At 44.6% G+C, this 12,988-nt stretch overlaps 1 protein-coding gene across 2 annotated transcripts in view; it reads right to left on the minus strand.

Annotated features, from left to right (window-relative positions):
- The window catches only part of LOC124012044 (oxysterol-binding protein-related protein 10-like), a 165,549-nt gene that overhangs the window by 35,482 nt on the left and 117,079 nt on the right, over nt 1-12,988 (minus strand). For both annotated transcript variants that reach the window (XM_046325410.1, XM_046325409.1), the window contains one exon: nt 5,805-5,932. In XM_046325410.1, the coding sequence (XP_046181366.1) occupies nt 5,805-5,932 (128 nt within the window). The remainder of the gene's footprint in view (nt 1-5,804; nt 5,933-12,988) is intronic.

Genomic DNA, 12,988 nt, shown 5'->3' on the forward strand with positions numbered 1-12,988 from the left:
CTAAAACAGGGAATATGTCCTCGGATTAAATGTCAGGAATTGTGAAAAACTGAGTTTAAATGTATTTGGCTAAGGTGTATGTAAACTTCCGACTTCAACTGTACATCTAAAAACTCAAGCAAAACACCTACAAACTGTCTGGGGTAGTAACAAATGGCCAGACAAGTGTTAAGACGGGCCCAGGAGTGTTTTGGGGTGAACTTCCCCTTTAAACAAAGTAAACATCACTAAAATATTGTATTCCGAATACTCTGTGATCCTTTGTTTTGATTACAAAGCCCTGTCCAGGTCATTTGGGACAGCAAATACATGTTGTTCAGTCATTATCCAAGTTTCAAAGTTACAGCAAATACATGTTGTTCAGTCATTATCCAAGTTTCAAAGTTACAGAAAATACATGTTGTTCAGCCATTATCCAAGTTTCAAAGTTACAGAAAATACATGTGTTGTTCAGCCATTACCCAAGTTTAAAAGTTACAGCAAATACATGTTGTTCAGCCATTATCCAAGTTTCAAAGTTACAGCAAATACATGTTGTTCAGCCATTATCCAAGTTTCAAAGTTACAGCAAATATATGTTGTTCAGTCATTATCCAAGTTTCAAAGTTACAGCAAATACATGTTGTTCAGCCATTATCCAAGTTTCAAAGTTACAGAAAGTACAGATCCATTTCCTTGCCTCTCTGGTATGAGGAATTGAATGAAATAGCTGTCATCATTTCTCTACTAGCAATCTACTCTGCATACAGAATAGTGATGCTGGGACTATTGTATTATACCTGCCAAAATATTGCATGGGGTATTGGAAATGCATAAAACCACCTGATTTCTGCTGACACAAGCACTTTAAATCCCATGTTTCCTCGGCACACTCTGACCCCCTGCCAGATGATGACGTGCTTTCTCCTGATGTTAAACGCCATTTTAAACATCATGTTTTTACTGCTTCTGTTCTTCCTGAATCAGAAGAACCAGTCTAATGACTGATGCTGCTTTAAAAAACAGAGAATAAGCATAGAGTCAAGAGTGTATGGAAACCCCAAGAGCTAAACACTTCCCCTTGGCTTGTGTATGGTGTTAAAGGCAATGTCACAGACGAGTCAAGGTGTGAACGGACTATATAGTAATACTGCCTGAATCTCCTTGCATTTAAGAGCCATCAAACCACATATTCTGTGACACAGACACTTATATGTCCTACAGTAGGCCACTGTATTACCTATAGCCCATAATGAGAATGGCTGCCAAAGAGTAAAAAGAACCTCAGCAAAGAAGTATGATGCTGTGGCTACAATATACACTGCTCAAAACAATAAAGGGAACACTTAAACAACACAATGTAACTCCAAGTCAATCACACTTCTGTGAAATCAAACTGTCCATTTAGGAAGCAACACTGATTGACAATACATTTCACATGCTGTTGTGCAAATGGAATAGACAACAGGTGGAAATTATAGGCAATTAGCAAGACACCCCCAATAAAGGAGTGGTTCTGCAGGTGGTGACCACAGACCACTTCTCAGTTCCTATACAGCCTGGCTGATATTTTGGTCACTTTTGAATGCTGGCGGTGCTTTCACTCTAGTGGTAGCATGAGATGGAGTCTACAACCCATACAAGTGGCTCAGGTAGTGCAGCTCATCCAGGATGGCACATCAATGCGAGCTGTGGCAAGAAGGTTTGCTGTGTCTGTCAGCGTAGTGTCCAGAGCATGGAGGCGCTACCAGGAGACAAACCAGTACATCAGGAGACGTGGAGGAGGCCGTAGGAGGGCAAAAATCCAGCAGCAGGACCGCTACCTCCGCCTTTATGCAAGGAGGAGCAGGAGGAGCACTGCCAGAGCCCTGCAAAATGACCTCCAGCAGGCCACAAATGTGCATGTGTCTGCTCAAACGGTCAGAAACAGACTCCATGAGGGTGGTAATGAGGGCCCGACGTCCAAAGGTTGGGGTTGTGCTTACAGCCCAACACCGTGCAGGACGTTTGGCATTTGCCAGAGAACACCAACATTGGCAAATTCGCCACTGGCGCCCTGTGCTCTTCACAGATGAAAGCAGGTTCACACTGAGCACGTGACAGAGTCTGGAGACGCCGTGGAGAACGTTCTGCTTGCCTGCAACATCCTCCAGCATGACCGGTGGCGCAGTCATGGTGTGGGGTGGCATTTCTTTGGGGGGGGGGGGGGGGGGGGGGGGGGGGGGGTGTCGCACAGTCCTCCATGTGCTCGCCAGAGGTAGCCTGACTGCCATTAGGTACCGAGATGAGATCCTCAGACCCCTTGTGAGACCATGTGCTGGTGCGGTTGGCCCTGGGTTCCTCCTAATGCAAGACAATGCTAGACCTCATGTGGCTGGAGTGTGTCAGCAGTTCCTGCAAGAGGAAGACATTGATGCTATGGACTGGCCCGCCCATTCCCCAGACCTGAATCCAATTGAGCACATCTGGGACATCATGTCTCGCTCCATCCACCAACGCCACGTTGCACCACAGACTGTCCAGGAGTTGGTGGATGCTTTAGTCCAGGTCTGGGAGGAGATCCCTCAGGAGACCATCCGCCACCTCATCAACAGCATGCCCAGGCGTTGTAGGGAGGTCATACAGTTACGTGGAGGCCACACACACACTACTGAGCCTCATTTTGACTTGTTTTAAGGACATTACAAAGTTGGATCAGCCTGTAGTGTGGTTTTCCACTTGAATTTTGAGTGTGACTCCAAATCCAGACCAAATCTATTCCATTGATAATTTTTGTGTGATTTTGTTGTCAGCACATTCAACTATGTAAAGAAAAACTTATTTAATAAGAATATTTCATTCATTCAGATCTAGGATGTGTTATTTTAGTGTTCCCTTTATTTTTTTGAGCAGTGTATTTCAAAGCCACCAGGGGGCAGGCATGACACCAGCTCCTCTAAACTCTACCAAGTTCATCCCTGCAGTTCTGACGAGCACATGTACCCCCTGTCAATCACTCTATCCACCACATCCATTAGCCACCTCGATCATCTCAACTCCTGAAAATCACTACAGTTCAATGGCCCCAAAAAAGTTTTTTAAAAACCCATCCACTTGAGATGAATCCTTTCCTCATATCTCTAACTCCTTCTTGACTTCTCTCCTTACTAAGGCAGAAGCAGAAGATGGCAGACGCTCTGTCTTCCCTGATTGGAGCGAGAATAATGAATCGAGAATATATGAGGGTGTCGGCTATCATTAGAAGATAAAACTATGTGTCAAGCTGGACTAATTAGCCTTTGGCAATTAGCTCCATCTCCTCTTTGCCCTCTTCCTCGACAGGCCCCTCCAGTTCTAGCACCGTTAATGAAATGTTGGTTTCACACATCAGAACAAAGGGGGGGTTGGAGAAGTAGCTAGCCGCTAGTCTCGACACACAGTCTGGGTGAACTATCAGAAAGTTTCAAGTTGTGATGGTTTTTGGTGGACTCGATTGCTGTGACCTATAGACAGACCGGAGATGCAATCTAGTCCAGATACACAGCACAGAAAATCTTGACCAATGAAATCACATGAAATATTTACTGTATATGGCACTCAACAAAGCAGAGTTCCAAAATAACTTTTCAGCATCTAACCAGACTCTCTACCTCTTCTCGAACTCTGCCACATAAGCAAAGTTCTGTGACTACTTTGTCATTTTTTGCAATAGTCCACAGAAACATTTGAAGATGGACGACCCCCCCCCCACCACCACCAAAAAACACTTGTATTGAGTAACTGCCATCGAACAAACACCAATTCCAAGCACTCACTGGAAATCCCCTATACATCACAGTCATGGCGGATTTGATCATAGGGAAGCCCCTAGCCAAAATGGGAGTGATCCCAGATGAGGCTGGCACCAGCACACGTAACCATTGATTTATCCCGTCGACACACCAAGTCACCTGACCATATCAAACTTCCACATTGATTAATCTAACACCCTCTGCAAAATGAGACTGTGTGGAAATGATCGACGTAGTTCAATTGTAGGCCTAGTATATATATATATATATATATATATTTTTTTTTAACAATATAACTGCCTTAAGCATGGATCACTGAACTTGGTCTTATTATCAATGTTTGACCTATTACGATGAAAATGTACAGGGAATCCATAGAGTAGTAAATGTCACCACAGAGACACATTAAGCGATTACAGTCGTCGGTCTATTACTAAGTACGACTTTACCATACAAAGCCTGTTACATTACGTTTCAACCCTACTAAATGACAAGTTGGGTTTATAATACATGTTGTATACCTCATGATGGTATTCGTCTGGATTGCAATTATTCTCAGCACGCATCAAGATCAAAAAGCCACTTAAACCCCCCCACCCCCACCCCGTTCAACCTCATTGTATATTCTGATTGAGATTTGTGTACTGACATGGGTGTTGAATTAATCTATCCTCGTGAGCCGCCCGATCCCGTGAGTTGACATGAAAACGCCGCACGGATATAATAGCGCAGCGATAATCAGTCTGGTAATTACGAGGCTAGAATTCATCTGTAATGACGAGCATTTATGACAAGGTAATGTTCTAATTGTAACATTTGACAGGGTTATTATGCCTTAGCATGACAGCCGATGTGTTAGAGGGGACAATCTCCTCATTAGTCTTGGTCTCATTCGGAATGTAAAATATCGTTCAACTGGGATGATGTAATAATAATAATAATGTCAGAATCAAAGTTCAATGTGGTTCAAATGACAGAGCGATTTCTGTGAAATTGTAACTCCCCTGTTCTATTAGATATTCATGGGAACCCCCGTCCCCCCCCACACACACACACACACTAACCGGCACTAGCATCACTATTAACATTTTAGAGGTGCATTGAGTTCCTACGCCCCTCTGAGCAACACAAGTCACTGCAATGGAATTTCACAACAGAGGAAAAACGCAATCGCATCATCACGAGTCACAACAATAGACAAACACAGTCTGCTTAAACTAATAACACACAAGAGTGTGCAAAGCTGTCATCAAGGCAAAGGGTGGCTACTTTGAAGAACCTCAAATATAAAATATAACACTTTAATAGTCTTCACTACTATTCTGGAATGAGTAGGTGTATAGAAACACTGATTGGTACTATATATATATATATTACCTCCACTAACCTGTACCCCCTGTGCATAGCCTCATTATTGTTACTTCCTTGTTATGCTTTAGTTGTTTCACTTTAGTTTATTTCATCAATATTTCTTTAACTCTTATTTTCTTAAAACTGCATTGTCGGTTAATTAGGGGCTTTGTAAAGTAAGCATTTCACGGTTGTATTCGGCGCATGTGATGAATAGAATTGTATCTTATTAGACCGTATTTCCTCTCCTTGCTCTGACACAGGACATGACTTCGATTCGCTGAATTGCTCTCCCGAGCGTGAAAGCACCACATGAAAAACAAATGTTGTGTATGACAATATACAGCAAGTGTTATGCTCACAGTGCATTCGTTAAAATGTGCATGTGATCAAGTTATGCATGTTTATGATGGGTTCAAAATGTCTTAATTGATAGGCCCTTATCGGTTGATGGCCTGGGTAATAGCTCTGCTACCCTTAGAGCGGGCGCAGATGAAGAGATCTTTGGAAGCAGTCATGTCGTCTCCTCTGTCAAGTTACAATACACCACCTCTTTCGAGATGCTTCTGAAGAACCTGGCCCCTTTAACCGGGGATGAAACACACACGTGTACAGACACCCCAGAGGCTCAATGTGTGAGAGTATACTGCATATGGTGAGTAATTAAGGTAAGAGGTGTGTGTGTGTGTAAAAATCTCCCCTTACCTCAGCACCATGGGGGCTTCTTTTCCTTAGGGCTGGGGAGGGCTCGGCAGAGCGTAGAGCGGTCGGGCCACCGTTCTTCAGTTGTTCCCCCGAGGGAGAATTTGGTACAGTCCACACAGGAACACCATCTGCAAAGGGAGCATTAGAGAGGGTCAGAACCAAGTGATTTCAGACCACGTTCAGGGGGGTACACTGACAGCTGGGATCTATGAGCCTTTGGCCAGATCTCAAGCTTCATTGATCCGTATTGATTGACTTACACTTAGTGTACAAAACATTAGGATTTACCTGGTCAGTCTATGATCCCTTATTGATGTCACTTGTTAAATCCACTTCAGTCAGTGTAGATGAAGGGGAGGAGACGAGTTAAAGAAGGATTTTTAAGCCTTGAGACAGTTAAGACCTGGATTGTGTATATGTGCCATTCAGAGGGTGAATGGGCAAGACAACAGGTTTAAGTGCCTTTGAACAGGGTATGGTAGGAGGTGCCAGGCGCACCGGTTTGAGTGTGTCAAGAACTATCAATGCTGCTGGGTTTCACACTCAACAGTTTACCGTGTGTATCAAGAATGGTCCACCACCCAAAGGACATCCAGCCAACTTGACACAACTGTGGGAAGCATTGGAGTCTACATGGGCCAGCATCCGTGTGGAACGCTTTCAACACCTTGTAGGGTCCATGCCCCGACGAATTCAGGCTGTTCTAAGGGCAAAAGGGGTTACAACTCAATATTAAAGAAGGTGTTCCTAATGTGTTGTACACTCAGTGTATATTGATTTACTTATACAGTATATAATGCTGTGTATAGACAGTATATGAATAGAAAAGGTGTATATAGCAGTGAACTATCCTCATCATTCTCTATTTTCTTTGGAAAATCAGATAAGCTTTTTTATTACATTTTGAAACCAAAAAACAACAGAGATAGATATGGGAATAGGTATATGAGGGTGATCTCGCTGAACCCATCTGCCACTCAAAGACAAGACAACAGGAAATGTCATCTGAGTGTTTGTGTGAGTATACGGACGGTGGACTTGCGGCTTTGACTTGCAGAGTCTACGAGCCAAAAAGGGGTGTGTGTTCGGAGCTCGAAATGAGAGACCAGAATGTTCTGAAAGAGACTGCAGGACTGGTGAGGAATCATTGTTCCGACGGCCACCAGTCTTCTACTTTCGTTGCTACTAATTTTGTCAGAACGTGTTCTTTTGTAACACTATTAAACCGAAGGCCATGACTTTCCTTTGACAAGGTGTTCCGTGTATTTCCGTAACCAGTCGAGTTGAAATCGAACAGACAATTTACAGGACTGCTGCAATTGAGGTAATAGAATATGGGAAGGAATGCGAGAATAGAACAATCACATTCTTCCACTCTCGGGGCCGAGAGGGTGCAGTTTCCAAAATGATAGGAAGAATCCAAATGGAACAATGCATTCTGACAGACACTGGTCAGAAAATGACTGGTCATTTGTAGATGTGTTTGATAAGAACTAGACCTACATACTGTGTGAATACATTTAGGATATGAACAAGTTATGGAAACGGTCAACTGTGAGCAAGATGTCTTTGTGTTGTGTTTGTGCCTATGATGAGGTGATTTATTTTTCTTGCTTGTTATTAAAATACAAGTCACAACTTCCCAGATATCAAGGACTAGAAATGGAGAGGGAGGTAATTGTAACCTGTGTATTTCATTTGTTCCCCTTCCCCCTGCATGTCATTCAGTGCCCACCTGTATGTGTATGGCTAAATCTAACATGATCTACCAGCGGCATGGGACCGTTTGTTGTTTAACCATTTTGATGAGCACAAATATCCCGACCAAATGAAAGACCATACAAATAGTGTCTGTTGAGATGCTAAGCTCTGCAGTGCCCGCCTTGACACGTGATTGGTCAAGTCACATGACTCCGGTCTATAATTAGTGTACACCCACGCAAGTTCAGCTACTTGTCTAGTAGGATGAGCTGAAACGCAGGCTGCGGCCTACCTAATGCAAGTCCACGCAATCAAGACCCTGTAAGTAAGAGCGCTGCTGAGGACCGTTTCCAAATTCCAATCCTCCCCCAGTTGAGATTGGGTTAACTCTAATGCTCCTTCGTCTCTCTACTCTCTGGTGCCCAGGGTGTCAGAATGCTTTGACACTGCCCTCCATGCAGGCTTCTGTTGATCTGGCAGGCAGAGCCCTCAGTACACAGGGCAGCAAACCCCTACCGTAGCTAATGGTATCCTCCATTGAAAAATGCATGCACATAAGAGAGTACTGTATAACAAGTGGCAGCACTGCGGAGGACCAGCATATTTTGCATTGCTGAGGTCCCTGCTTTTGTTGCATTTTCTCTACCTATTTATTCTGTAGTTAAAATAAATGCACACGTCTTCAAGGAACAAAGATAAGTCGTGAAGGAACTAATTAAATATCCTTTGTAAGAGCATAAAACATTTGTTATATGTGATGCAATTCGGGCTGGGGGGGGGGGGATTATCACTGCAGTTGTCCATTCTTTTGGGGAGAGAAAATACATTTTCTCGTGCCAGGAATTAATCATTGTGTCCTCCCCATTCAAATCTGGATGATATCCAGTGGCTGTCACTGAACAGCTGTGAGCTTAGTGATGGTCACACAATGAAGATGATGCACCACCAAAAGCAGAAGAAGAGAGTGTGTCAATAAAAGAGAGTTTGTCAATGAAAACAGACATGGATGTGAACAGGGTTACGCTGCAGGCCAGGAGTGTTGTACAGAAAAATTAATGCACTACAATATGCTTTTCAAAATGGCTTTTGTCTTCCATTTCAGGGCTCGGACCTCAATGCGCCTCATTTGTGCCGCTTTACTGGTTCTAATGAGGACTGCCACAGGAAAAGAAGACCCAGAGTTACCTCTGCTGCAGAGGATAAGTTCATTAGAGTTAAATGCACCTCAGATTGAACGTTTCACAGAGTTCAAGTAACTGACACATTCTCCCTCCTCCCCACCTCCCTTACAAGAAAGAAGTCAAAACACACTCAGCCCTCTCATTCATTTGTCTGAAATGCCACTTGATTTGCCCCTAGTACCATTTGGAGACATGGCACATTTGCTAGTTATTTCACGATGGAGATAAAATAAAACTCTTGGCGAGGCAATTCATTCCTTCATGGATTTTGATCTGCAAAAAAATGAAACGCTCCACATTAAGCATTTGAAATGGGCCGTCAGCAAGCTGTGTAGTAGTGGGAGCACGAGAACCAAGCTGTGTAGTAGTGGGAGCACGAGAACCAAGCTGTGTAGTAGTGGGAGCACGAGAACCAAGCTGTGTAGTAGTGGGAGCACGAGAACCAAGCTGTGTAGTAGTGGGAGCACGAGAACCAAGCTGTGTAGTAGTGGGAGCACGAGAACCAAGCTGTGTAGTAGTGGGAGCACGAGAACCAAGCTGTGTAGTAGTGGGAGCACGAGAACCAAGCTGTGTAGTAGTGGGAGCACGAGAACCAAGCTGTGTAGTAGTGGGAGCACGAGAACCAAGCTGTGTAGTAGTGGGAGCACGAGAACCAAGCTGTGTAGTAGTGGGAGCACGAGAACCAAACTGTGTAGTAGTGGGAGCACGAGAACCAAGCTGTGTAGTAGTGGGAGCACGAGAACCAAGCTGTGTAGTAGTGGGAGCACGAGAACCAAGAAAGCAACGAGCAGCCAGTTCCTCCATGACATCACTCAGTAGGCCACCCAATAGAACGTACAGGGTTTCTGGAAGGTTCACAAAGACCTTTAAAAAGCTCCAGGCATACAGTACCAACAGCGCCAAAGAGATTTCTAAGGGGGTGACCCGCAGGGACCGTGCCAGTCAGCCAATTTGCGGTCCCGACCACGTGCTTGGCGCTTGTCGGGCGCCATGCAAGAATGTGACCCTGTCCATGCAGTGGTTATTGCAAGGGTTGGCTCAGGACAGTGTGGAATGGATGTTGCGCCCCCCCAAACACTCCAATGCCTGTGTGCCACAGTCCTAATCTGGAATACATCCATGCCAGTGCCACCTTCACCCTAGTGAAGGTGGCACCTAGTGAAGGTGGCACCGGGGCACAGCAGGTCCCCCACAAGACAACGCGTTGTGAGCAAGGCAGTGGAAAGAAACTGGTTTGTACTTGCGGCCTGGCGGTCCCACTCCACACCTCCCCCTGTCTGACGTACAGGGCAGGGTGACTGTTAGGACATAAATAAGAACACCAGAAGAGAAGACATAAGGAGACTGAGAGAAACAACCCCCATCCCAACCATCATCCTCATTCCCAGCCAAACCATTACATCTACTTGCACCAGACAGAGGTTGGTTGTTCATAAGTACTGCTCTAGGGTCAGCTCAACCCCAACCTTATGTCAAATATAACCATGTATTTAAAAGCGAAACTGATCCTGAACTAGGAGTAAAATGTGAAAAGGTGGAAGGTTTTCTTGAATGGGCGAATCCTAACTTCCCAATGTTCGGTTAGTCTTCCATTGACGTCAAAGCAAAATTTGGCTTAAGTGGAAGGCCAGTTTTATTGCTTCTTTAAATCAGGATAACAGTTTTCAGCTCTGCTAACAAGTGCAAAAGGGTTTTTCTAATGATCAATTAGCCTTTTAAAATGATAAACTTGGATTAGCTAACACAATGTGCCATTGGAACACAGGAGTGATGGTTGCTGATAATGGGCCTCTGTACGCCTATGTAGAAATTCATTTTTTTTTAATCTGTCGTTTCCAGCTACAATAGTCATTTACAACATTAAATGAACATTATGGCAAACAATTATTATTATATCAAACAATTATTGTGGCTCATCCTATATTGTCCATAACGTCTTTTACTCCCTCGCAACAGTTGTGGGATACACAGCCACACACTCATACACACACACACAGAAAACGTTTGACCTCTGTCATTGCCAACAAAGGGTATATAACAAAGTATTGAGATAACAAAAGTTTATTGACCAAATACTTATTTTCCACCATAATTTGCAAATAAATTCATTAAAAATCCTACAATGTGATTTTCTGGATTTTTTTCTCTCATTTTCTCTGTCATAGTTGAAGTGTACCTATGATACATTACAGGCCTCTCTCATCTTTTTAAGGGGAGAACTTGCACAAATGGTGGCTGACTAAATACTTTTTTGCCCCACTGTACACACACACACACACACACACACACACACACACACACACACACACACACACACACACACACACACACACACACACACACACACACACACACACACACACACACACACACACACACACACACACACACACACACACACACACCCTTTCCCCCACAACAACCATAGACTTAACAGTTGCACCATCCCAGAGCCCAACTCAAGAAAGGTCTTGATTTATGAATGCATATACAGTTGCAGCTGTAAAAGAAGGCCTGCAAGACTGAGCAAAAAATGGGCAGAAGTGTGGATATTTGATTAACCATTGCCACATCCTAGATGATGGAGATAAACCCCCTTCCCCTGAAACACCCACAACACAGTCCCCCGTATTGAACATATTCCCAAGCATCTCAGTGCAGTCAGACCTTTGATTTTGTGTCACCAGGGCTACAATAATATACCCCCTCTCTGAATGTCCGAGTGTGACACCCTCCCCATGGGTTACTGCAGCTAGTGTTGCCAGTACTGCCACTGCCTGGGTGGGGGAATCCCCACCGGCTAGGTACAAGGTCGTCAAGGTTCTCATTAGCAGCTTTGAGAATGTCCTTGTGTAGTATGCTCTCCCTTTAGGGGGCTTTGGCTTTGCAGGACCAACCCTGCCAAGCAGCCTCAGGATCTTGAGGGGGCAGTGCTGCTCTAGGTCTCTGACCACATTTCGGCTGCATACAGACCACTTACAGCAGGCCCATAAAACAGTTAGGGACTTCTCCTTAGTATCTGGGTCATTCAGGTGGGTGTCTAGGGTATAGGGTTGTGGACCGTTCCATCAATATAGGATCATAAATACATTTGATGTATAATTTATTTTTAAAATGTAGTTCCCCATGATGGGACAATAAATACATGAGATGTATAATTTATTTTAAAAAATGCTGTTCCACCATGATAGGGCAATAAATAAATAAGATAAACTAAAATGTAAAATCCAAATAACTTCACAGATCTTCATTGAAATGGGTTTAAACACTGTTTCCCATGCTTGTTCAATGAACCATAAACAATTAATGAACATGCACCTGTGGAACGGTCGTTAAGACACTAACAGCTTACAGACGGTAGGCAATTAAGGTCACAGTAATGAAACCTTAGGACACTAAAAGAGGCCTTTCATATTTATTTGGGTGAAAAACACCAAAAGAAAGATGCCCAGGATTCCTGCTCATCTGCGTGAGCGTGGGTTAGGCATGCTGCAAGGAGGCATGAAGACTGCAGATGTGGCTAGGGCAAGAAATTGAAATGTCCGTACTGTGAGATGCCTATGACAGCTCTACAGGGAGACAGGACTGACAGCTGATTGTCCTCGCAGTGGCAGACCATGTGTAACAACACCTGCACAGGATCGGTACATCCGAACATCACTCCTGCGGGACAGATACAGGATGGCAACAAGTTGCCGAGCTTCACCAAGAACGCACAATCCCGCCATCAGTGCTCAGACTGTCCGCAATAGCCTGAGAGAGGCTGGACTGAGGGCTTGTAGGCCTGTTGTAAGGCAGGTCCTCACCAGACATCACCGGCAACAACGTTGCCTATGGGCACAAACCCACCGTCGCTGGACCAGACAGGACTTGCAAAAAGTGCTCTTCACTGAAGAGTCGCGGTTTTGTCTCACCAGGGGGAGTGATGGTCGGATTCGCGTTTATCGTTGAAGGAATGAGGGTTACACCAAGGCCTGTCCTCTGGAGTGGGATCGATTTGGATGTGGAGGGTCCGTCATGGTCTTGGGCGGTGTGTCATAACATCATTGGACTGAGCTTGTTGTCATTGCAGGCAATCTCAACGCTGTGCGTTACAGGGTAGACATCCTCCTCCCTCATGTGGTACCCTTCCTGCAGGCTCATCCTGACATGACCCTCCAGCATGACAATGCCACCAGCCATACTGCTCGTTCTGTGCGTGATTTCCTGCAAGACAGGAATGTCAGTGTTCTGCCATGGCCAGCGAAGAGCCCGGATCGCAATCCCATTGAGCACGTCTGGGACCTGTTGGATCAGGGCTAG

The sequence above is a fragment of the Oncorhynchus gorbuscha genome, linkage group LG24, assembly GCF_021184085.1.
Source record: "Oncorhynchus gorbuscha isolate QuinsamMale2020 ecotype Even-year linkage group LG24, OgorEven_v1.0, whole genome shotgun sequence".
Taxonomy (NCBI): Eukaryota; Metazoa; Chordata; class Actinopteri; order Salmoniformes; family Salmonidae; genus Oncorhynchus; species Oncorhynchus gorbuscha.